General features: G+C 41.7%; 1 protein-coding gene across 1 annotated transcript in view; it reads right to left on the reverse strand.

Moving 5' to 3' along the window:
• LOC129703224 (NACHT, LRR and PYD domains-containing protein 3-like) overlaps nucleotides 1-20,828 on the reverse strand; it is a 34,333-nt gene extending 13,505 nt beyond the window's left edge. Inside the window, exons 1-9 of the mRNA XM_055645451.1 lie at nucleotides 20,727-20,828; nucleotides 19,939-20,070; nucleotides 19,818-19,841; nucleotides 12,343-14,080; nucleotides 10,163-10,249; nucleotides 8,676-8,846; nucleotides 7,964-8,134; nucleotides 5,653-5,769; nucleotides 4,252-4,422 (exon numbers count right to left, since the gene is read on the reverse strand). Of these exons, the coding sequence (XP_055501426.1) occupies nucleotides 4,252-4,422; nucleotides 5,653-5,769; nucleotides 7,964-8,134; nucleotides 8,676-8,846; nucleotides 10,163-10,249; nucleotides 12,343-14,080; nucleotides 19,818-19,841; nucleotides 19,939-20,070; nucleotides 20,727-20,736 (2,621 nt within the window). The 5' untranslated portion in view covers nucleotides 20,737-20,828. The remainder of the gene's footprint in view (nucleotides 1-4,251; nucleotides 4,423-5,652; nucleotides 5,770-7,963; nucleotides 8,135-8,675; nucleotides 8,847-10,162; nucleotides 10,250-12,342; nucleotides 14,081-19,817; nucleotides 19,842-19,938; nucleotides 20,071-20,726) is intronic.
• Between the last annotated feature and the right edge of the window lie 1,527 nt (nucleotides 20,829-22,355).

The following is a 22,355-nucleotide window of genomic DNA, read 5'->3' on the forward strand; positions in this document are numbered from 1 at the left end:
AACCGCCGGCAACCAGCGCCCGAGAGGGCTGGAGCGGGAAGAAGCGGTGTATGGAGCCTTGCTCCAACATGATAAACCCACAGCAGTACCTCTTTGAGGGCTGCACAATGCTTCTACCCCATCAGAGGGGAGCACTGTGGGTCAGTTCTGGGTTGACTTGCAAGAGGGGTCCGCAGAACAAAAGACAAGTGGGCAGCAGTTAAGCCCCACAGGGGTACCCCGTGTGGGACCCTAGAGATCTCTAACTCTATAAAAAAGAGTAGGCAGGACCCTGATGGGCCAGAGCCTGGTAATACAGCGTCCCATGATCCTAACACAGCAGGGACTCTGCTGGACATGGTGGCCGATTACTTTAACCAAGTCAAACATGGGTAGACTTGGATCCAGGATGGCAATAGTATTACTATATGTCTGGCCACAAACGCCAACAAGAAAAATTTACAAACACTGGCCAGACATCTGCCACCTGGCAACGGTGAGGCATTACAGGTGCCCAGTGTAATCCAATGCATTTGGCAGCATATGGACGAACATCAGGAACCAGGACCTCAAGATCCAGAGAACCTTCAAGGGATTGACGGAAGGCATCATAGCATACACCAGCACCCTGGACTAAACGTAGGTAACCAAAGACCATCAAGACGCACTAGATCTGTTTAATAATATGCAATATGACCTGAACTACACGTGGATGGCGGCCATTCAGCCAGCACTAGGACCCCAAAAATGCTACCATTTGCAAATAAAGAACCGTGTGTGGACTAAGCTAAGACACTGGGGCTCATCAAGGCCAGCGCAAGGGCCTATTTTGGAGCATGATACCAGCCACAGGCAAGGCCATAAAAAATGTGGCTCATACCAGTAGCAGTGTCAGAAATCAATATAACCTGCAGGATCCGTTTTAGGGTATGGCCAGGGCGGCCACCCTGGAAGATGCGGAAGCCTCAACCTCCCACACAACCCCGAACAAGAAATATTAAACCAGAACCTTATTTTCAAAAAACCAAGGAAATAACAAAACCACCGGTAACCATGGAGGTAGGTGGGTGGGGTTTCTTCTGTTAAATAGGGACCTATGGGTGTAGGGGAGGTTGCAACACTATAGTTATGTATGGTATATAATCACTACAGATTCATATATCTCAGCAGTATTCAGGGTTATCTGATAGGGTTTTTCTCATCCCATTAACCACAGTACATCATACACCAGAAGGGCATTTTGTCCTTACATAAACCAAACAATCTAAAACCCACATGGTGCTTCAAGAATTGTACACAAAAGATGGGATTGAACATATTTATTAAAAATAAGATAGAGTAGGGTTGCAGGATTATCATTGATTTTAACCCTAAACACATTTGTTCTAGATATTCATTTTAGGATGGATGCTCTTATTATTCATAAAGACTTGGTGTCAGTTGCGGGTTTCTATATGGCAGGCATTGACTCAATAGAGGAACTTTGGCAATATAGAGCTTACAAAAGGGGCAATCATTAGCCCCAATATTATGTACTAAAATTCGTAAACCAGCTTGGCATTGTTATGTAAATAAGCCATAGGGTGAGGTTTTCCCCCGTTCGGACCCATCATTGGGGTACTAGGGAAAATTCAACCACACTCAGCATCTGGAATTTTCAGAGTACCCGACTGACCTTCTCAATCATGGTATTTCAGTCTTACAGGGGATGGTGTTAGAACCATGTTCCCTATGAACATTGCCAAAAAATTATTCATTTATCCAGTGACTGGAGGCAGTCATCCATGCCATAACACTTTGGATTTATTGATTTGTAGAGTCTAACAGACCCACTACACTGTCAGACAGGACGATGAATCTCATCTCATCTGCACTAAGACTGTCAACACGGAAGCAGTACCTTGGACACATCAAGAAATGGGGCATATACTGCTTGGACAACAATCTCGACCAAAAGGCCAAGAACATTCTGGCCGTATTGGAATTTTAACAAGCCTCCATTAGGATAATCGATGGAGCTACAGTGCCATCAATAGTGCCACAAGTGCACTCTCCAATTACCTATCACAAGGATCGGAACGGCACGCGGTGGGAACGCACCCCTGGTAAGCTAACCAGGTACTCCGAAATCTGGGACATGGGTGTCGTTTTCTCAACATGCTGAGGAGCTTGTAGCTCATAACAGCGTTGTCACCTCAGTAACAGACCAGGAAGATGGTTATGCTCATGGTGTTATTTACCGCACAACAAGTCCAGCCATTAAGCAAACTGAGCCTGGACTCCCTGATCATCTCACCAAGAAACTGGTGTTGTCATACAGGATTTAATAAAAGAAAACAGATCGGGTTCCTCGGGTCTAGGGTTTGATTTTATGGTACACCCATATGGCAAACGACTGTGTATAACAAGACACATCTAACAATACATAGCATATACTCAGAACATTTGAGGTCAGAGTATGGAGTTGTTTATCTCTTACAAGAAACTGCATGATAGGGTCACGACTCAAACTATTTCAAGGTGGCTCAAATAGGTCCTAAAAATGGCAGGAATAGACACTGATGTTTCAACTCTCATTCCACCAGGACTGCAGCAACATCCGCAGCAATATTATACAGGTACCCACAGACCAAATCCTCAGAATGGCAGGAGGGTCATTTTAAAAAAGGGTTTTTCCACAGGTTGTATAATAAACCAGTTAATTTGGAGCCATCATTGTATTAAGAAAACATTTTAGGTTCAACAAAATATTTGGCCGATAGGTTACAGGGTTATGATTCTCAAATTTTAAAAAATGTTATATATTTTTTTTCGTTATACCACACAACTCTTTGTATAATTGTGTTTTAAAACTACTAATGATGCTCTCTCCCAATACCCAAGGCAGTTGTGAAGCATGGACTCGTTCCACGGCATGAGGTCACAGAGCTTTGAAATCTTCACGAAGTCACTCACGTGACTCCGAAGTAAAATAGTAAGATTAAACGAGAACTTACCAGTTTGAAGTTTGATCTGTATTTTATGAGGAGTTACGATGAGGGATTTCGTGCCCTCCGCTCCCACCCTCTTATGATCATATCAAAAACTGGTATCTCTTTGATAATCTTACTATGTTAGATCATTATAGGTTTCTGTGACCTCACACCGCTGCTTTGAAGAATGACACGCATGCGTGGAAGCGGGGTTCTTCACGAAATCCCTCATCGTAACTCCTCATAAAATACAGATCAAACTTCAAACTGGTAAGTTCTCGTTTAATCTTACTATTATCTTTCCAAAACTAGGATCCTGGGGATATTCAAGAACTCTAGGATGAAAAGAATGTTTTACCAGAATGATGAATGTTTGTGTATATTCTGCAGCCGTTGTAAACTGGATCAAGAGGAAGTGAATGCTCAGGGGAAATGAATGGTGCTGATGTTGAATATTTCTCCAGACGAGTGGATTGTATTGTATCATACTCCTGATTGTGCTTTGTGAAAGGTGGAAATATTGTGAGTCTGTGAGAATACTGAGCTTCTAAGTGGCTAGGTTGACCTTTGTATTTATCTGACTGGTAATTGGTGATACCCTAGTCTGCTGGTGGTGGGAAATTCACTAATGCTAATACATTTATACTTCAATGAGAGATGATTTACACTCTTTTACAGAGTCAGTCATTGCCTGGCACTTTGTGGTGGACATTTTAATCAGCTAATGCTGTTGTCCAGGTTTTGCTCTTTGTTGGCATAGACTCCATTGCACCATCAGCAGTGAACATCTACCTCTCAGACTTTCTGAATGAAGGAAGTCCTAGATGAAGTAGCTGAAAGTTTCTGATTTCTTGCTCTAGTTTTGGGTTTCCAACATCAACAGTTTGGATTTTTAATTGGAGGCACAAGAGACTGCCGATGCTGAAATCTTAGGCAAAAAAACAAAGTGCAGGAGAAAGTCTGACCTGCCCAGTTCTTCCAATTTTGAGTTTCAATTATTCATCCTCGGGGGTAGACACAAAATGCGGGAGTAACTCAGCGGGCCAGGCAGCATCTCTGCAGAGAAGGAATGGGTGACGTTTCGGGCCGAGACCCTTCCTCAGACTGATGACTGATGAAGGTTCCAAGCACTTGACAGGTGTAAAGTAAGAAGGCAATTCTCTCGCATTGAATCAAAGAAGGAAAGAGTTGGAAGGGGAAGTTTGGCTCATTGCTTGATTTCCTTCAGCTTTGATACCACAGTGCTCAGTTTCAGATCATTTTAATCTCTACAGTACATGATATAAAATCGGGTACTTACTTTAGTGAATGAATTTGGCAGCTTGTTCCACTCAGAACCTCACACAGTGAATTAATTCCATTAATTTCTAAGTTGTTGAAGCTAAGATCCAGTTCTTTCAGGCTTTGGTTTTCTTTCAGAGATGAGATGAGTTCTGTGCAGCTTTGTACTGTGAATGAATTCTTTGCCAAACTTTTAGATGCAAAACAAAATATTTTCTAGTTGTTACTTTATTGTGAAGCAAATGAATAAAGGTGAACATTTTTTAATTTGAAATGTCAAAATTGAACATTTTTATGATTTACTCGAACAAGTACAATCCGTTGGGCCCCATTCTCCCAACACAATATTCCACAACTCACCCGTTCCCCCAACACAATATTCCACCACTGATGTTGAGCCCCCAGAGCCCCCAACCGCGCAGATGCGGCTCATTTGCCTTCATCCCCCAACACTCCCTCCCCTTCTCTTCACCCTCCCTCTTCTCTCTCCTCTCCCCTCTCCCCTCCCCTACTCCCCCACTCCTCACCTCTCCCCTGTCACAGTCCCCCACTAAACACAATGTTTAAATAACATTTTAAATAACATTTCTCCTCCTTCCCTTCCCCATTCCCACCCTCTCCTTACAACAATGTAACAAATCTCTCATTGCACTGGGTGGAAAATTCTTCCCTCCCCCTCCTCTTCACCCTCCCTCTTCTCTCCCCACTCCTCACCTCTCACCTTTCCCCTATCACACTCCCCCACTAAACACAATGTTTAAGTAACATTTCTCCTCCATCCCTTCCCCACTCCCTCTCTCTCCTTACAACAATGTAACAAATCTCTCATGGAACACTTGATGGGCAGTTTATGTAAATTAGATCCCATTGTGACATCGTAGCTGCAAACTGCCACTGCAGTGTTCGTCAATCTTTCTCAAACTGGATTTTGTAAAGTTAAAAAAGTGAATAACATAAAATATAACATCAATCTGAACGAAACTTGTTGAAAACACACCACAGGACAATTGTGAGTAAGGTGGTGCAAAAATTGCAGCACTATTGTGTGCTATTTTCACATAATTTCAGGAACTCACTCACTCACTCACTCACTCACTCACTCACTCACTCACTCACTCACTCACTCACTCACTCACTCACTCACTCACTCACTCACTCACTCACTTACTCACTCACTCACTCACTCACTCACTCACTCACTCACTCACTCACTCACAGGGAGACATCCAAACAAACAAGATGAGATTTTTAGTAATGTGTAGATTATGAAAAACAATGAATTGCCGGAGTACATAAGTGTTCATCATATACAATTGCAGATGGATACACACTACACAATACATCCGTACACACAGGCACAACTATACAAGTGATTTTTTGTGTGAACAAGCAATTGTGAGTAAGTACAAAAATAATTTACCCAAGACTTTGTAATGTGCAATTTTTGTCTTGCAATAAATCGCGCAGATTTTCAGCTCCTGGGTCATCCTCATAAGTGCCCATTATTCCAAACTCAAACGCAAATATAGAATTTAACCTAAACAGAATACAAACGAGCTTCATGTGCATTTTATTGTTTTCATTCATTTCTGATATTTAGGTATTGCCAGCAAAGCTGCACACTGCTTCTCCTTATTTCTTTGTTATCTAATTCTACATATATTGCCTTATCTAATGTCCACAAGTATTAAAAACTACCGTAGATTGAGATAAGTCATACGAGGTACTTGTTAAGATATCAAGCATACAGCAATAATGGTTTCCTTCTGTTTTACTTGGAAATCTAGTTTTCTTATCTTAACTGTTTTCTTTCTTAATATTTAATTCGAGGTCAATACGACATATTGCAATTGGAAATGAAAAGTTACTTTGTTCTTTCATGCATGTGGATTGGCTACTTATTAACAGGTTATTTGATTTTTTATGAATCAAAAGTGAAGCCAATTTGAACCTCCCTGGCAGTTTTGAAAGCTAACACTGTGGAAGGATAGGATCAAAAAAAAAATCTCGATTTAGTTGCAAGGATCTGGGGATAATGCAGTACATTAGGAAGCGTTTAGTGAAGATCCATCAGATGACTTCAAAGCTAGGTGGAAATGATATGATGGAGAAAATCTATCCAATTAGTTGTTGACTGCAGGAGTCAAAGAAAATGATCAGAGGAACAGAAGATATATTTTTATGCAGCAATATCCTAACATAAATAATTAAGGTTCCACATATGCAGTTTTCTGAAGTATTTTATAAATTCTTGTTGATTTTAGTGGAGGTTGTGTCAATGTGTCAATGTGTCAAGGATACTTGAGCATTCAATCATTCTTATTCGAGTAATATTTCATTTTAAATATTTTCTTTTCTCACTAACATCTGAGTATGTTTAGCACGTTAAAGGCAAGTGAGTAGATACTTCAAAAACAAAACAAAATTAAATCAATGTATTTAGAACAAAAAAGCGACTGCTTTGATCATTAACTTTAAAATAATTGCACTGCATATTGCAGGCTGTGGTTTTCGCTGACAACTCTGACATTTGCTGTCATTGTTATGCTTATCTTTAGACTGGAAATACAGACTTTTTTGAGAGAGTACAGAGTTCTAATCTGTTTTTCTGAATTCTAAACTTATTCCTTTCAAATATCAAACAATGACATAAGCTACCCTACACTTTAAGCAGACATCTCCCATTCATTCTCTCCAGAGATGCTGCCTGTCCCATTGAGTTACTCCAGCAGTTTGTGTCTATCTTCGATTAAAACCAACATCTACAGTTCTTTCCTACACTTTAAGCATATCAACGTTTACAATTAGTTTCAACAATAACACCACCACCACTAAAACCAATCATAATTTAATCCAGGAGATAAAAAAAACGTGTCAATGTTGAGGTGCAAAGCTAACTTGAATATAGGGTCAAAAAATGAGATGCTGGGACAGGTTGACCAAAAGCCCGAATTAGTTTTAAGGAAAAGTTTAAAAGAGAGAAAGCGCAAGGCCATAGGGTAGGAATCCAGAATGTGGAACCAAAAAAGCCAAAGAGGTGGTTGTCCATTGTTGGGTAAAGTGCTGTATAAAAGACTAATTCCAGTGATAAACCGAATGTAATGTGTGTGTGCGTCTGAGTGTGTGTGTGTGCGTTTGCGCGTGTATGTGCGTTTGCGCGTGTGTCGTGTCCGTATGTGCATGTAAAGATTGAGAAAAATTATATCCTGAAATTGTGTCTGTGTGTCTGTTTGTCTGTATGTTTGTGTGTGCTGTGTGGAAGGGCAAGGTAGGGAATAACTAATACCCTGGAGGGTATTGAAGAGAGATAGGAAAATTAGGCCATGAAAAGATTTTAACACAAGAATGAGAATATTTTGTGGGAGACCTCAAGTTCTCGGTAAATTGTGAAAGGTGCAGGCAGAGTCATGACTGCCATGGCTGGAAGAATCAGGAACCAGAGCACGTGGAATGAAAATGTTTTGTGAAAGTAGAATGTAGAGAATGTTTGTGATTTGGAATGCACTACCAGGCAGAAATGAATAGGATTGAATTGTGGCTGAGTGGATGACTAGAATTGAAGGTTTATTTTGGATTATGGAGATCGAGCAAGGAAAGGTGCTAGCTGGACTGATGCTACGTAAATGTCACAGTCTCGATGGACTGATCAGCCTCCTCCTGCCTTGTAATCATTTGTCATTCTGTGCTACTCAAATGTGCAACAGAAACTGAGAGCAATGGTAGTCACATACCCAAGCTTTTGTAATTTACAATCCTCATTCTTCAGTGTCTCACAGAGTTGATTCAGTCCTTCCTCACCTATCCTATTATTACTCAAGTCCAGTTCTACCAGAGTCTTGTTTTCTGTAATCATGGAGGTCAAATCATTAGAGCAGCTGGAAGTTAATTTATTACCCCCGATTCTGCAAATAAAAAAAGACAAATGTTGAAATGTTAGAGGTGCCAGTACATCCTGCTGATCCTGCAGACAAAAAAAAATACTAATTACACATATAATTATTAAAGTTACTGAATGACACCAATGTGCTCTCCTGAACAACACAAAATTTAACAATGCGTTTCTCCTAGGATGTGCCTCCCGATATAACTATCATGGAGGGCATTTAGTTTAAACAATGGGTGGCTTCTGGTCGCTTTCTGTGGTGATCTGTTCCATAATACCCAACTTTGGAAAATCATTGAGAATCCCTTGCTAATGCAATCACAAATTGGGTTTCAAATTTTCAGCAGTTCTGCAAATAGGTGGATTTCTCAGAGGTTTGTTAAATTATCACAGATGCAAAAGGAAAATATTCGAATTTTTTTTTTTAGTTCTTAACCACTACTTCAAAACTTGACCTTGTATTGGAAGAGAAATCTACTGAGTTTCAGTGTAAAGTTCAGCATGGATTTTTTTGAGCGTCTTATTTTTACAGTAAATAGAGGCTAAAAGTATTTATTTACCTCAGAATTTGCAGCGCGCAGGCGTCTTTTGATAGAGCTTTATGTAAAAAGCTAACTCCCTTGTCTTGTATATTATTATCACTCAAATCCAGGAATATTATGAAGTGGTTAACACTTAGAACGTCAACCATTTGTTCACAACTTTTATAAGTAAGATTGTTTCCATCTAACCTGTATGATAAAAATAAGCAAGAAATGATTTAGGAACAGTCTTTTTCTGTTATGGTGTACCGACACCTCTAACAAGACAAAGGTCCTAATTTGAGGAAGGATATTCTTGCTATTTAGGGAGTGCAGAGTAGGTTCACGAGGTTAATTCCGGGGATTGCGGGACTGTCAAGTGATGAAAGAATGGAGCAACTGGGCTTGTGTCCACTGCCATTTAGAAGGATGAGAGGAGATCTTATAGAAGGGTGATTCTTCAGTGTCTATTTTGGTGTCCTGCTACTTTGATGCTGCATATAAGGAAAACCCGTAATTCTATCCCATTTCTTCTTTTTCTATATTGCTAATAAACATAATCCTCATAAATAAAGATTAAACCCAAAATGAATAAAGTGTTGTATTTTAACGTTTTTTCCCTATGTTCAATGCACCCCCTCCCCCCACTGGGGAAGAAGGGCTGAAGAGGGCCAAGCGCGGAGAGGGACATCGGGTCACGGGAAGATGCGACGGCTGCAACGGGGCTTCGTGTCCGCCTGGAGCTGAGATGGATGGAGCTGCTGGAGCTGGAGATTAGGGGAAGTAATCCTAACCCTAGCCCCAGCCCCAGCCCTAACACCAGCCCTAACACCAGCCGTAACCCCAGCCCTAACACCAGCCCTAACCCCAGCCCTAATCTTAGCCCCAATCCTAACCCAAACTCCGGCCCAAACCCTGGCCCCAGCCCCAGTCCCACCCCCAGAATAAGGGGTAGGCCATTTAGAACTGAGGTGAGGAAAAGCTTTTTCACTCAGAGTTGTGAATTTGTGGAATTCTCTGTCTCAGAAGGCAGTGAAGGCCAATTCACTGGATGCATTCAAGAGAGAGTTAGATAGATCTCTTAGGGCTAGTGGAATCAAGGGATATGGGGAGAAGGCAGGAATGGGGTACTGATTATAGATGATCAGCCATGATCACATTGAATGGCGGTGCTGGCTCGAAGGGCCGAATAGCCTCCTCCTTCACCAATTGTCTATGTATCTATGTATCATGATTTCATTTTCCATTCACTTGATAGAAATGTTAAAATTAATTAACTGTTCTGACGCCATTTTGTGTAGAAAAAAAGCACTGGTTAGGAATACAAGGGAAATAACATTCAGGCATGAGAGATATCTGAGTATTGCATTAACTTGAAATGTGAGGATACATGTTACAACATTGACTCCCGAAACTCATGTACATATATACAGAGTATGGCTTCATGCATTATGTTTGTAAATGGAAATATGCTTGTTATTATGGAAATATGCTTAACATTATACATTCAGTGCATTCTTCCTTACTTCAGATTTTGTAGTTTGCAATCCGGCCTTTTCATCACTTCAGAGAGTATTTTCAGCCCAGTATCTCGAATATTGGCTCCAGATAAGCTAAATATAAACGGATTCCAATTTATATCAGCAAGGGTGTAAAATAAGACAGGTTGCCATAATGGTGTTCCATTTATCCAAAAGCATCTCTCATTATAAAGTTTGCCTATATACAATACAAGAGTGGCACGGTGGCGCAGTGGTAGAGTTGCTGCTTTACAGCGCCAGAGACCCGGGTTCGATCCTGACCATGGGTGCTGTCTGTATGGAGTTTGTACGCTTGCCCTATGACCACGTGGGTTTTCTTGTGTTTCTTCTTACACTCCAAAGGCATACAGGTTTGTAGATTAATTGGCTTGGTAAAATTGTAAATATTGTCCTTAGTGTGTGTTGGATAGTGTAATGTACGGGGATCGCTGGTCGGCACGGACAGGCTGAAAGGCCTGTTTCAGCGCTGTATCTCTATAAACTAAACAACATCTGTTTTATGTCGGCATGTTCAGAAACAGTCATGCCATTCCAAGGTAGACAAAAATGCGGGTGAGGCAGCATCTATGGAGTGGAGGAATAGGCAACATTTCAGACTTCAGACTTTATGTCTACCTTCGATTTTTCCAGCATCTGCAGTTCTTTCATGCCATTCCATGTCGATGGAATATTTGCATTACATCCGCACATCAGTTTTTCTTTACCTATATTCCTGGCTCTTCTGCAATGGAGGTAAGTCATCAATCCTCGCTTTTCCACACAACCTCTTTGAGAACAGAATAACTTAACTAATAGTTACAGGGGTTGGCCATTTGCTCCCATGTGTCTGTTTTGCCATTGTATGTCATTACTATGTTCCTGCACTAACCCCATGATCCTGATTTACTTTATTTTTAAACATTTACAGATTTCTGTCTTGAAAAAGAGAAAGACAGATACTTTACAGCCCTCTTGGGTAGATGCTTCCAAAGATTTACCACTCCTATTGAAGAAATGTAATCTCATCACTTTCGTGAATAGCTGACCTATCCATTTTAGCTATCCATTTTATGACCTCTTTCTTTAGTAAATGTGGTGTGAATGTATTAGATGGATCCCTCACCCATGTCTCCTCTACATCCTATAGGTCTGCATACTCTACCCCTCCATCCAGATGGAACAGATGCCCTGGTCCTTACTTTTTATCTCAAAAGCCTCCACATCTAACAAATCATACTCTGACAATTCTGCCATCTTCAACGTGATTGCACCATCAGTCACATCTTCGCCCCCCCCCCCACCCCTTTCCCCCTTCTGCAGAGGCCACTCCCTCTGCAACTCCTTGATTCAATCATCCCTTCCCACCCACACTCCCCCTGCTCAGGTACTTCCCCTGCAACCACAGGAGATGGATCACTTGCCTCTATACCTCCTCCCTGACATCCATCCACACCCACCAGTCCTTTCTTGGTGAGAGAGGTTCACATGAATCTCTTCTAACCTCACCTACTCAATTTGGTGTTCCTGATCTAGGCGAGACCAAGTGCACAGTTGGAGACCGTTTCACCGAGCACTAGTGCTTGGTTTGTCAGGGACTGCTGGATCTTCCAATTGATAACCATTTTAACTCTCCTTCCCATTCCCATATTGCCCATTCTGTCCCGAGCCTCCTCCATTGCCAGAGTAAGGCCACATGCAAACTGGAGGAACAGCACCTTGTATTCCGCTTGGGTAACATACAACCAACCAGTATGAACATTGGATTCTCCAGTTTTAGGGAACTAACCTACAAACAACATCCTTTGATTTCTATGTATTTTTCCTTCTCCATGTCTTCCTTGTGCCACACATAGATTTGCACCCATTTCTCCCCTTGCCATGTCTAACTAAAGTTCCTTCATCTGGCTTAAATTCGCACCTATTCTACCCTTATCGCACACAGCACTTTGTGTTTTTTTTGTTGTGTAAACCAGCACCTGCGATTCCGTTAATCTCCTATTTGATTATACAGATGCTGTAACACATACTGCATATCAAAGCAGATAGGAAACGATTGAAGTCACAATGCAAACTGCTATTACTGTGAATTGGAATCTGAACTCACAGCATGACAAGTAATCCATGTACAGTAATTTCTTCCGAATCTAGAAGATGAGGTTCTAAAATGCACTAAGGCAAATACTCACTTTATCCCAGTAAAGTAGTTTGCAATGAGAAGAAGTCTCTGTATACCAATAGATGGTAGTCTGTACAGTGAGAGATCCAATTCTTGGTAGGTATCTTCTGACATTTCCAAAGCAAAAGCTAACGCTGAGCATTGCGCTGGTGAGAGAGTGCCCGATGTAAAGGTTCCAGACTTGAAGGCAGCTTTTGTGTCCTCGAGGGCAGAGGTGTCATCTAATTCGTTTAGGCAGTGGAAAATATTGATGGTTTGCTTGGGAGGAATATTTGTCTGCAAGATCTTTTTCAAGACTACAACGATTTTCTTGGGGTCATCTTTGGGCTTGTCATCCGCCAAAAGACCTTTTAATATTTCGTGATTTTTTTTCGTCCCCAGTCCACAAAGGAACCTAAGGAAAAATTCCTGGCATCCTTTCTTATCTTTAGTTTCATTTTTAATAGCATCTTTACATATCTGGGAATAACTGAGCTTTTCAAGCAACTTATGACTTTTTCCAAAGGGATTCTTTTTGTGATTGTAAAAAGCAAGGAAAACATACAAGGCTGCAAAGTATTCCTGGAATGCCAAATGAACAAAAGCATAAGTGGGTTTCCCTTCATCCATTTTAATCTCTTTGCAAAGGCCGCCACAAATGAACGCGAGGTCAATATTGTTCCGTGTGAAGTCTTCCTCATTGAATGTCTGGTTAACATCTTTGGAGCTCTTTTCAAAAGCCAGCTTCCCCAGTGCAATGATTGACTCCTGCTTCTTCTGCAGGGTCTGAGCCGGGACATCATCTGCTGCAACTTTCATTTTTTCCTGCTGGTATAAAATCAGATGAACCAGAAATTTGGAGTAAACTTCTGTTAACGTTTGGGGTACGTCATCCACTCCTGCTGAGTTTAACACAGCTTTCAGGACAGAAAACAGAGTAGAGCAGAAGGCGGGGACGGTGCACATGACGAACAAGCTCCTCTGCTTCTTCACAACCTGCACCATTTTTTCTGCCAGGTCACCCTCTTTGCATCGCATGCGGAAGTACTTCTCCTTTTCCTGATCTTGGAAGCCTATGATTTCAGTTGTCCTGGTTATGTGTAAACGAGGAATTTTGTTTCGAGCTCCGGGCCGGGTGGTTATCCAAATGGTAGCCGAAGGAACAAGTTCCCCTTTGATGAGATTGGTGAGCAATGTGGTGAATGTGACAGGTGTGTTCACATCCCGACACACTATGTATTTGTTAAAGTCTAGGTTGAGTTCACCGTCTGACAGCCCGTCGAAGATAAACATGGATCGGATTGATTCATTTGTCAAAATGCTATCGCAGCTTTCCTCTTGACCGCAATATTGTTTGACAAGTTCAGGTAGAGTAATTTTCATTCCCTCCTCCGCCAATAAGCTCAGCTGATAGAAGGAAAACATGAAGATGAAATCGTAGTCCTGCAATGCATCACCTGTAGCCCAGTCGTACATGAGTTTTTGTACAAGGACTGATTTTCCAATCCCAGCTATTCCCCTTGTTACTATGGTGTTGGAGGCCAAGGGCTGGTCAGGTAGAGGTTCAAAAATGCGATAAAGTTCAATAAACCTTTGTGAATCTTCATTGCTCTTCTCATCTTCCTTAGATACCTCAACGAGGTGGATATTAACAAAACGCTGACACAGCAGGTCACGGGTCCCCCCCTGTTCATTATATTCTATCAAGTGCTGCCACTCATCTTTGTATTTTCTTTTGAGGGTTGTTCTGAGATCATCCAAATCAGCTTCTACGATGGAAGATAAAAAAAGAGGTAAAAAGAAAAGTCTTCTAGTTTAGAGATACAGCGCAGAAACAGGCCCTTTAGGCCCGCATGCAACGCGCCGGCCAACAATCCTAGCACATTAACGCTATCCTATACCCACTAGTGACATTTTTACATTTACGAAGCCAATTAACCTACATAACTGTACGTCTTTGGAGTGTGGGAGGAAACCAAAGATCTTGGAGAAAACCCACACAGTTCGGGGAGAACGTCCAAACTCTGTACAGGCAGCACCCGTGGTCGGGATCGAACCCGGGTCTCCTGCGCTGCATTTGCCGGTTCTCCGGCGCTGCACTCTACCGCTGCCCTACCGTGCCGAGTATTCATCTTTTTAGATGAAAATGAAAATGAAAATTGCAGTTAAAAAAAAAACAGTAATCATCATAAGCCGTGTGGAGGTAAATAATTTCCTATCAAAAAGGAGCGAATAAGGCACTTTACTAAGTCAAGGAGACCCAAGAAGATACCTGGCAAATGGACAGAAGGGTTTGTAGAATGAGGGGGGGGGCACCTCATTGAAACTTAACAAATAGTGAAAGGCTTGGATAAAGTGAATGTGGAGAGGATGTTTCCACTAGTGGGAGAGTCCAGCACTAGAGGTGATGCCCTCAGAATTAAAGTACGTTCCTTTAGGAACGTGTTGACGAGGAATTTCTTTAGTCAGAGGGTGGTGATTCTGTGGAATTATTTGCCACAGAAGGCTGTGGAGGCCAACTCAATGGATATTTTTAAGGCAGAGATAGATAGATTCTCGATTGGTGTGGGTGTCATGGGTTATGGGGAGAAGGCAGGCGAATGGGGTTAGGGGGGAGAGATAGATCAGCCATGATTGAATGGTGGAGTAGACTTGATGGGCCAAATGGCCTAATTCACCTCCTATCATTTATGACATTATGACCTAAGCTATAGTCACAAGCAGGGGCCTCTGATGACTACATCTTTAATAATCGACAAGCATCTTCTCCACTACCGAAGGTTAACTGGTCTATAATTCCCTTTTTTTTCACTCCCTCCTTTCTTAAAAAGTGGAGTTACATTAGCTACCCTCCAGTCACAGGAACTGATCCATAGTTGAGAGAACATTGGAAAATGATCACCAATGTATCCATGATTTTTAGGGCTATCTCCTTGAGTAATCTGGGATGCAGACCATCAGGCCCTGGGGGTTTATCTGTCTTTACCTAAAAGTTTACCTATTTATCTGTCTTCAGCCCCAACAGTTTACCTAGTGGCACCATCAGCAGTTGCTGCCTCGCCAACAGTCTGCTGTCCTTTCTCCTTTTTATTATTTTAAGTAAGTTAAAAAGTATGTTTTAGTGTCCCTTGACTTGTTTATTTGTGGGGATGTGGGGGGGGGTTTGGGGAAACTTTTTTTCAATCTCTTACCTCAACGGAAATGTGATATTTTTCCACATCGTATCTCCGTCCCCACTGCGGCCTAACATCGTGGAGTTAGCGGCCTTTCTTGGAGACCGATGGCGCTCCAAGCCGCGGGAGTCTGCGGGACTTTAACATTGCGGAGCTTGCGATCCCTTTACCGGGGATCGAAGCTCCAACCACGGGGCCTGTGGACTTTAATATTGTGAAACCCACGATGTCTGGTAAGAAGAGGCCGATTTGGGAGCTCCATGCCACGGAAAGAGTTTCAATCACTCCGACGCGGGAGTTTTGATCACTTCAACCCGTCGGCTGCAGGGACTTTGATCGCCCCGACTGTGGATGGTTTGACTGCACCCACCATGGGAGAACAAAGAGGAAGAATTTTGAACTGTATTGCCTTCCATTACAGTGAGGAATGTGGAATCTACTGTGATGGATGTTTATGTTAACCTTTATGTGGTTGTGGGTCTTGTTGCTTCTTACCTTTTATGGCTGTGTGGTAACTCAAATTTCACTGTACCTTAATTGGTACATGTAACAATAAATTAACCTTGAAACTTGAAACCTTCAAACACCATTTCCTGACTAATGTGAATTCCCTTCAGTTCCTCCCTCCCATTAGATCCTCGGTTGCCTAGTATTTCTGGGAGATTGTTTGTGTCTTCCTTAGTGAAGACAGAACCAAAGTACTTGTTTAACTGTTCTGCGATTTTCTTGTTTCCCATTATAAATACACCAGTCTCTGATTGTAAGGGACCTACATTTGCCTTCACTAATCTTTTCCTTTTTACATATCTAAAGAAGCTAAAGAGTCAGTTTTTATATTCCTGCAAGCTTTCATTCATGCTCTCCCTCCCCCGCCTCTTAATTAACCCCTTTGTCCTCCTCTGTTGAGTTCTAAATTTCTCCTAGTCCCCTGCTTTGCTACTTCGCCTGGCCAATTTATATGCCTCTTCCTTGGATTTAACATTATCCTTGATTTCCCTCATTAACATGGTTGAGCCGCCTTCCCCGTTGTCTTTTTTCGCCAAACAGGGACGAACAATTTATGGAGATCATCAATGTGGTCTTTAAATCTTTGCCAAAAGACAATAGACAATAGACAATAGGTGTAGGAGTGGGCCATTCGGCCCTTCCAGCCAGCACCGATATTCACTGTGATCATGGCTGATCATTCCCAATCAGTACACCGATTCTGCCTTCTCCCCATATCCCCTGACTGCGCTAATTTTAAGAGCCCTATCTAGCTCTCTCTTGAAAGCATCCAGAGAACCTGCCTCCACTGTCCTCTGAGGCAGAGAATTCCACAGACTCACCACTCTCTGTGAGAAAAAGTGTTTCCTCATCTCCGTTCTAAATGGCTTACTCCTTATTCTTAAACTGTGGCCCCTGATTCTGGACTCCCCCAACATCGGGAACATGTTTCCTGCCTTTAGCGTGTCCAAGCCCTTAACAATCTTAATTCTATCTACCATCATCCCTTGAATTATAATTTGCTAGTCTGTCCTAGCCAATTCCCTTCTCATACCTTCAAAGTCTCCTTTCTTTAATTTCAGGACCTCTGAAGTAACCGTGTCACTTTCCATCCAAATGCAGAATTCCGCCATATTTTGGTCACAGTTGCCGAAGGAGTTCTGCACAACAAGATCGCTAACTAATCCTTCCTCATTATACAATACCCAGTCTAGGATGGCCTGCCCTATAGTCGGTTCCTCTACATCAGCAACCTTATTCTGCATAGGGGCCAGGACGCATGTCTGTGAGCAAATGGCGGGCCACATCTATCATGTGTACACATGGATCCCGCCCACATCCCACCCCGGCGGGCAGGCAACAAATCACGTGTTCACAGAAGGCGCGCAGCCGTGCCGGCGGCTTTGCGCAGGATGCTGTACAGCCAGAGCCAGGCGCTGAGCCGCACTCGGTGTTCGGCCACGCTCAGCGCTCGGCGGTGCTAGGCGGTCGGCCGCACTCGGCGCTCGGCGGGCTGGATGTTTACGGGGAAATAATACGCCTGCGGGCCGGATGATTTCAGGTTACAGGCCACATTCGGCCCGGGGGCGGTAGGTTGCCGACCCGTGCTCTACATTTTGGTTTAAAACACCATCCCGTATACATTCCAGGAACTCCTCCTCCTCAGCGCTGCTACCAATTTGGTTGGCCTAATTTATATGTAGATTAAAGTCACCCATGATAATTGCTGTACCTTTGCTACACGCATCCTAATTTTCTGCTTGATACTATCTGCAACCTCTCTATTGCAGCATTCCCAAGTCCCTTTGTCCCTCTGATTTCTGAATTCTCTCCCCATTTGGTCTTTATTCCTACCACCAAAACGCATGACTCTACACTCTGCTACACTATATTCTATCTGCCAATTCTCAGCCCACTCTCACAACCTGTCCAGGTCCTTCTGCTGAGTCTCTGCTTTCTCTACACTGCCTGCCCCTCCACCTATCTGCATATCATCTGCAAACCTGGCCACAAAGCCTTCTATCCCTTCATCCAAATGTTTTATAAAATCTTTTTAGAACTGGGAAATAAATAAATCAAGACACAAAGTGCTGGGATAACTGAGTGGGTCAGGCAGTATCTGTTGAGGGAACATGTTGGGCTGAGACCCTTCTTCAAAAACTGCATAATGGGAGAAAGTTGGAAAAGAGATGGGTGTGGGACAAAACCTGGCAAGTGATAGGTGGATGCAGGTGAGTGGGGTTTCATTGATGGACAGATGGCCAAAAGCTAGAGGTGAAAAGTAGATTATCTAGATAAGGAGAGAAGAGGAATGAAATGCAAAACCAAATGGAGGGGTATAGGTTGAAGGGGATTGGGGAGTGGGAAGAGGGGGAATGAATGGTGGGATAGTGGGAGAAATGGGTATGCATTGGAATAGGGGTTACTTCAGCACAGTGTTTTACACTGATTCCAGCATCTGCAGTTCCTTGTGGCTCCAAGAGAGATTTCGAGTTAGTATTGAGTGTCAGGGAGGATGGGGAAGGACAGGTAGGAGAAAGAAAGTCATCGCTGATGTAGTGAGATAAAAGTGACTCCAGGGATAAGCAATTGATAAGATCGTCTGTTAAATGGCTTCTGAATAAATTTAGAGTGAGGGAGAGAAAATGAACAGAAGAATTTCATAGTTGTGAAATGCAGACCATGAGAACACAAAGGGAAATAACATCTACAAAATGCGGAGGTGAAGGTCAGGCCATGGTAATGAAGGAAGTAAAATAGAACCAATATTTCAGATGGATCACTATAACAGAAGTGAATGATTTTGATTAAAAAAAAAAGAAAATGAGTTACCAAAGTGACACAAAATGATGGAATAACTCAGCGGGACAGGCAGCTTCTCTGGAGAGAAGGTATGGGTGATGTTTTGGGTCGAGACCCTTCTTCAGACCTTGATAATGACAATGAGTCACTTGATCCTCTCTGATTGTGGCCTCCAACATGGTTATAATTAGACCCATCATTGGGGAAAAGCATTTAATCTTCTTGCGGTCCTCGGTAATTAATGTTAAATTCAACATCTTCTGGGAACTTGCCTCTGTTTGGATCAGAATGGCTAGTTCTGCTGCTATACCCTACAGGTTCACATTTCACACCTTTGAAATCCCTTTGTTCTTTCTTGTTTTAAATGTCCTTACATCAATCAAATAACAATCAGCTCGGCAACCTTGGTGTCAATCTTTCAGAGAGAATTCATTTTTGCTATCCATCCATTCACCACATCACTAGTCCTGCAACTTATAAAAATATATTTGTCTCTCTTTCCCAGTTTGGATGAAGATCCTTCAACTTGATAGTCCCAGAGTGGAAATGTCAAATACTAGATCTCATAGGCTTGAGGTGAGAGGAGGAAAGTTTAAAGGAAGTGGGTGAGACAAGTTTTCTTAAACAGAGAGTGGCAGGTGCCAAGAGATGATGGAAGCAGATACAATAGCACCATTTCAAGGACATTTAAATAGAAACAGGGACATAAGGAGAATAGAAAGACACTGACTATGTGTGGGCAGATGGGATTAACATAGATTGGACCAAAGGGTCTTTGAGCTTCAGAATCAAACAGGGCATTAAGCTATCAAGATGAAATGGATGGGGTTCAAAAAGGATAGGGAAAGTTATTAAATGGATGACAGCATTTGGTATAATGCTTAGAGTGTAAAATAAAACATTGTAAGTGCGAGCTAATCAAGTAGCATTTAACACATAATAGTGTAAAGTAACTTGGAAAGTAGCAGAAAGGAACTCAATTCTAATTACAAAGAAAAGTTATATTGGTAAATTATAGATCTGATGTGATGTTTTTGGTACTTACTGGTAAGTTTCTTGGCATTGGCACCTGGAAATACAAAAGAAATATTGTGAATTATTTATCCAAAATATAGAAATATTCCAATTGTACACTAAGCACATGTGATGATATGTAAAGGAATTACCTCCATAGTAGTTAACAATGGTCTTGTTGTCCATCGAAACTGTTACGGGTCCAGAGATATGATCACTTTGGATATTGGGTGCAAAGAGTTTTCCTCCATCACTGACGTTCTGATGAGTCTCGATTTTTTTACCTTAATTATGTTAATAGTTTAAAATAATAGTTTATGTTATTACAGCAAGTTTTATTTGCAACCAAACACATTTTTCATTATGATTATGTATAAAGAGAAAACATTTTAATTAACTTTCTGCAGTTATGAAAATTTTGTCATAATTCTCTTGAAATAACATTTAACCGCAACATTTCGGGAAATGTGTCTTCACGTGTATAGTTCCGTTATGGGGTCCCAAACAAGTTAATCAGTTAATATTAAAACTATTTTGTGACAAACATATATATCTTAAACTTACAACCCAGTGGTATGAATATTGATTTATCTAACTTTAGATAACCCTTGTATCCCCTCTCTCTCCATCCCTCCCCAACCCACGACGTTGTACTAGATTCAAAGTCATCCTGTTGAGTTGCATTGTCTGCAACTCATTTTCACCTAGCTCACAGCTAACAATCGGTTGTTTCCCTTATCATCATTACTTTTTTACATATCTTTTATTAATTTGTTCTATATCTCTCTATATCATCATCTATATCTATCCTTTCCCTTTCCTCTGACTCTCAGTCTGTAGAAGGCTCTCGACCTGAGACGTCATCTATTCCTTTTTTGACCCACTGTGTTACTCCAGGTTTTTGTATCCATCTTCTATCTTAAACTCTTCTTTGGCTTACCTGTAGCCATCGTGCCAGTCTGTGGATTGTAGTACAACTAAGAACTTGGAATGTAAAATTCTGAAAGGAAAATACCAACAAAAGAAAACAAAAATGATTTAAAATACTGCTTTAAATTATATTTATCTTTTATTTTCTTGCTCTATAAAACTTGGTTTGGTTGCATTTGGAGTATTGCATGCAGTTCTGGTTGCCTCATTGCAGGAAAGATGTGAAGGATTTGACAAAGGTGCAGGAGAGGTTTGGATTAGGGACTATCAATTAAAAGAGAGTTTGGACAAACATAGATTATTTTCTCTAGAATGTTGGAGGTTGAGGGGACTCCTCATAGAGGTACATAAAATTATGAGAGGCATAGATGTGCTAGACACTCAGAACCTTTCTCCCAGAGTGGAAATATCAAATTCTATAGGGCATAGAATTAAGGTAATATGCGGTAAAGTTTAAAGGAGAAGTGCAATACAAACTTTTCACACAGGTGGGTGGGTGGGTACCTAGAACGTGTTGCCATAGGTGGTGGTGGAGGCAGATACAATAGTTGCATTTAAGCGGATATGTAGGGGATGGAGGGATATGGATCATGTGTGGACTGGTTAGTGTTGTTCTTTGCTATGTTCAAAGTTGCATGTACTTGTAACTCCAGAAGGAAAAACATAACTATCATTAATGTTGAATCAACAATTTATTTATATGGATGGTCTTTTTTTTCTAAATCTGAATTCCAGTGTGTCTCCAAAAAAACTGTTATTTGTATCTTTTTTTGGCTCCTTATGACTTGGAGGTATAGAAAAAAATGTTCTTTTTATGAAGAAATGAACAAGTTTTAAGTAAGGCTGTATTTCAAAATTAATACAGTACAGTATCATGATTTTGTACATGTGTATAAATGATACGTTCCATTGCTACATGCATTTACAGTGCTTATGGTTGTGCAATGCATATTTATCCTCCTCCTCCTCCTCCTCCTCCTCCTCCTCCTCCTCCTCCTCCTCCTCCTCCTCCTCCTCCTCCTCCTTCTTCCTCCTGTACAACTGTGCCATTTGAAGGGATTATCAAGGGGGGGGGGGGGATGAGGGACGGGGTGGGTGGACGGGGGGACTCATAACTGCAGCAGGAGGTGGAGTATGAAGTGTAGGGAGAAGCAGAGGGAGCAAGAGGAGGGGGAGGATAAGGTAGTGGTAGAAATAATTAAGCGGAAAAGGTGGAGGAGGAAGTTGAGAAGGAAACAAAAGAACATGATGGATGCAATGTCCTGTCTGGATAACTCACATGGCTTCTTTTGGCTTCTTTAGGCCCTGATAACCATCTCCTCGATGTCCTTTCAAATCTTGTCCTTTGTATGGTGCTCATTAAATGACATCTCAATAATATACACATAATTTCTGAAATCTTCTCCCAACCGCCAATCTACTGAACTAATCACAGTCCAACACCGACAGTAGTCATGCCAACCAAATGACCAGCTCTACACTCCCAATGATTGATGTCTCACTTGTTGCCAGTTAGGCTTTGAAAAAGTTCAAAGCATAATTGTCTTCTCATTTGAAAATATCAGATTAGTAGTAGTAATTCACCTAGGATACCAATTCATTCACCCTTGCAACAACACGGAAACACCAAACAGGAGCT

This window comes from Leucoraja erinacea, chromosome 14, assembly GCF_028641065.1.
Source record: "Leucoraja erinacea ecotype New England chromosome 14, Leri_hhj_1, whole genome shotgun sequence".
In the NCBI taxonomy this organism is placed as follows: domain Eukaryota; kingdom Metazoa; phylum Chordata; class Chondrichthyes; order Rajiformes; family Rajidae; genus Leucoraja; species Leucoraja erinaceus.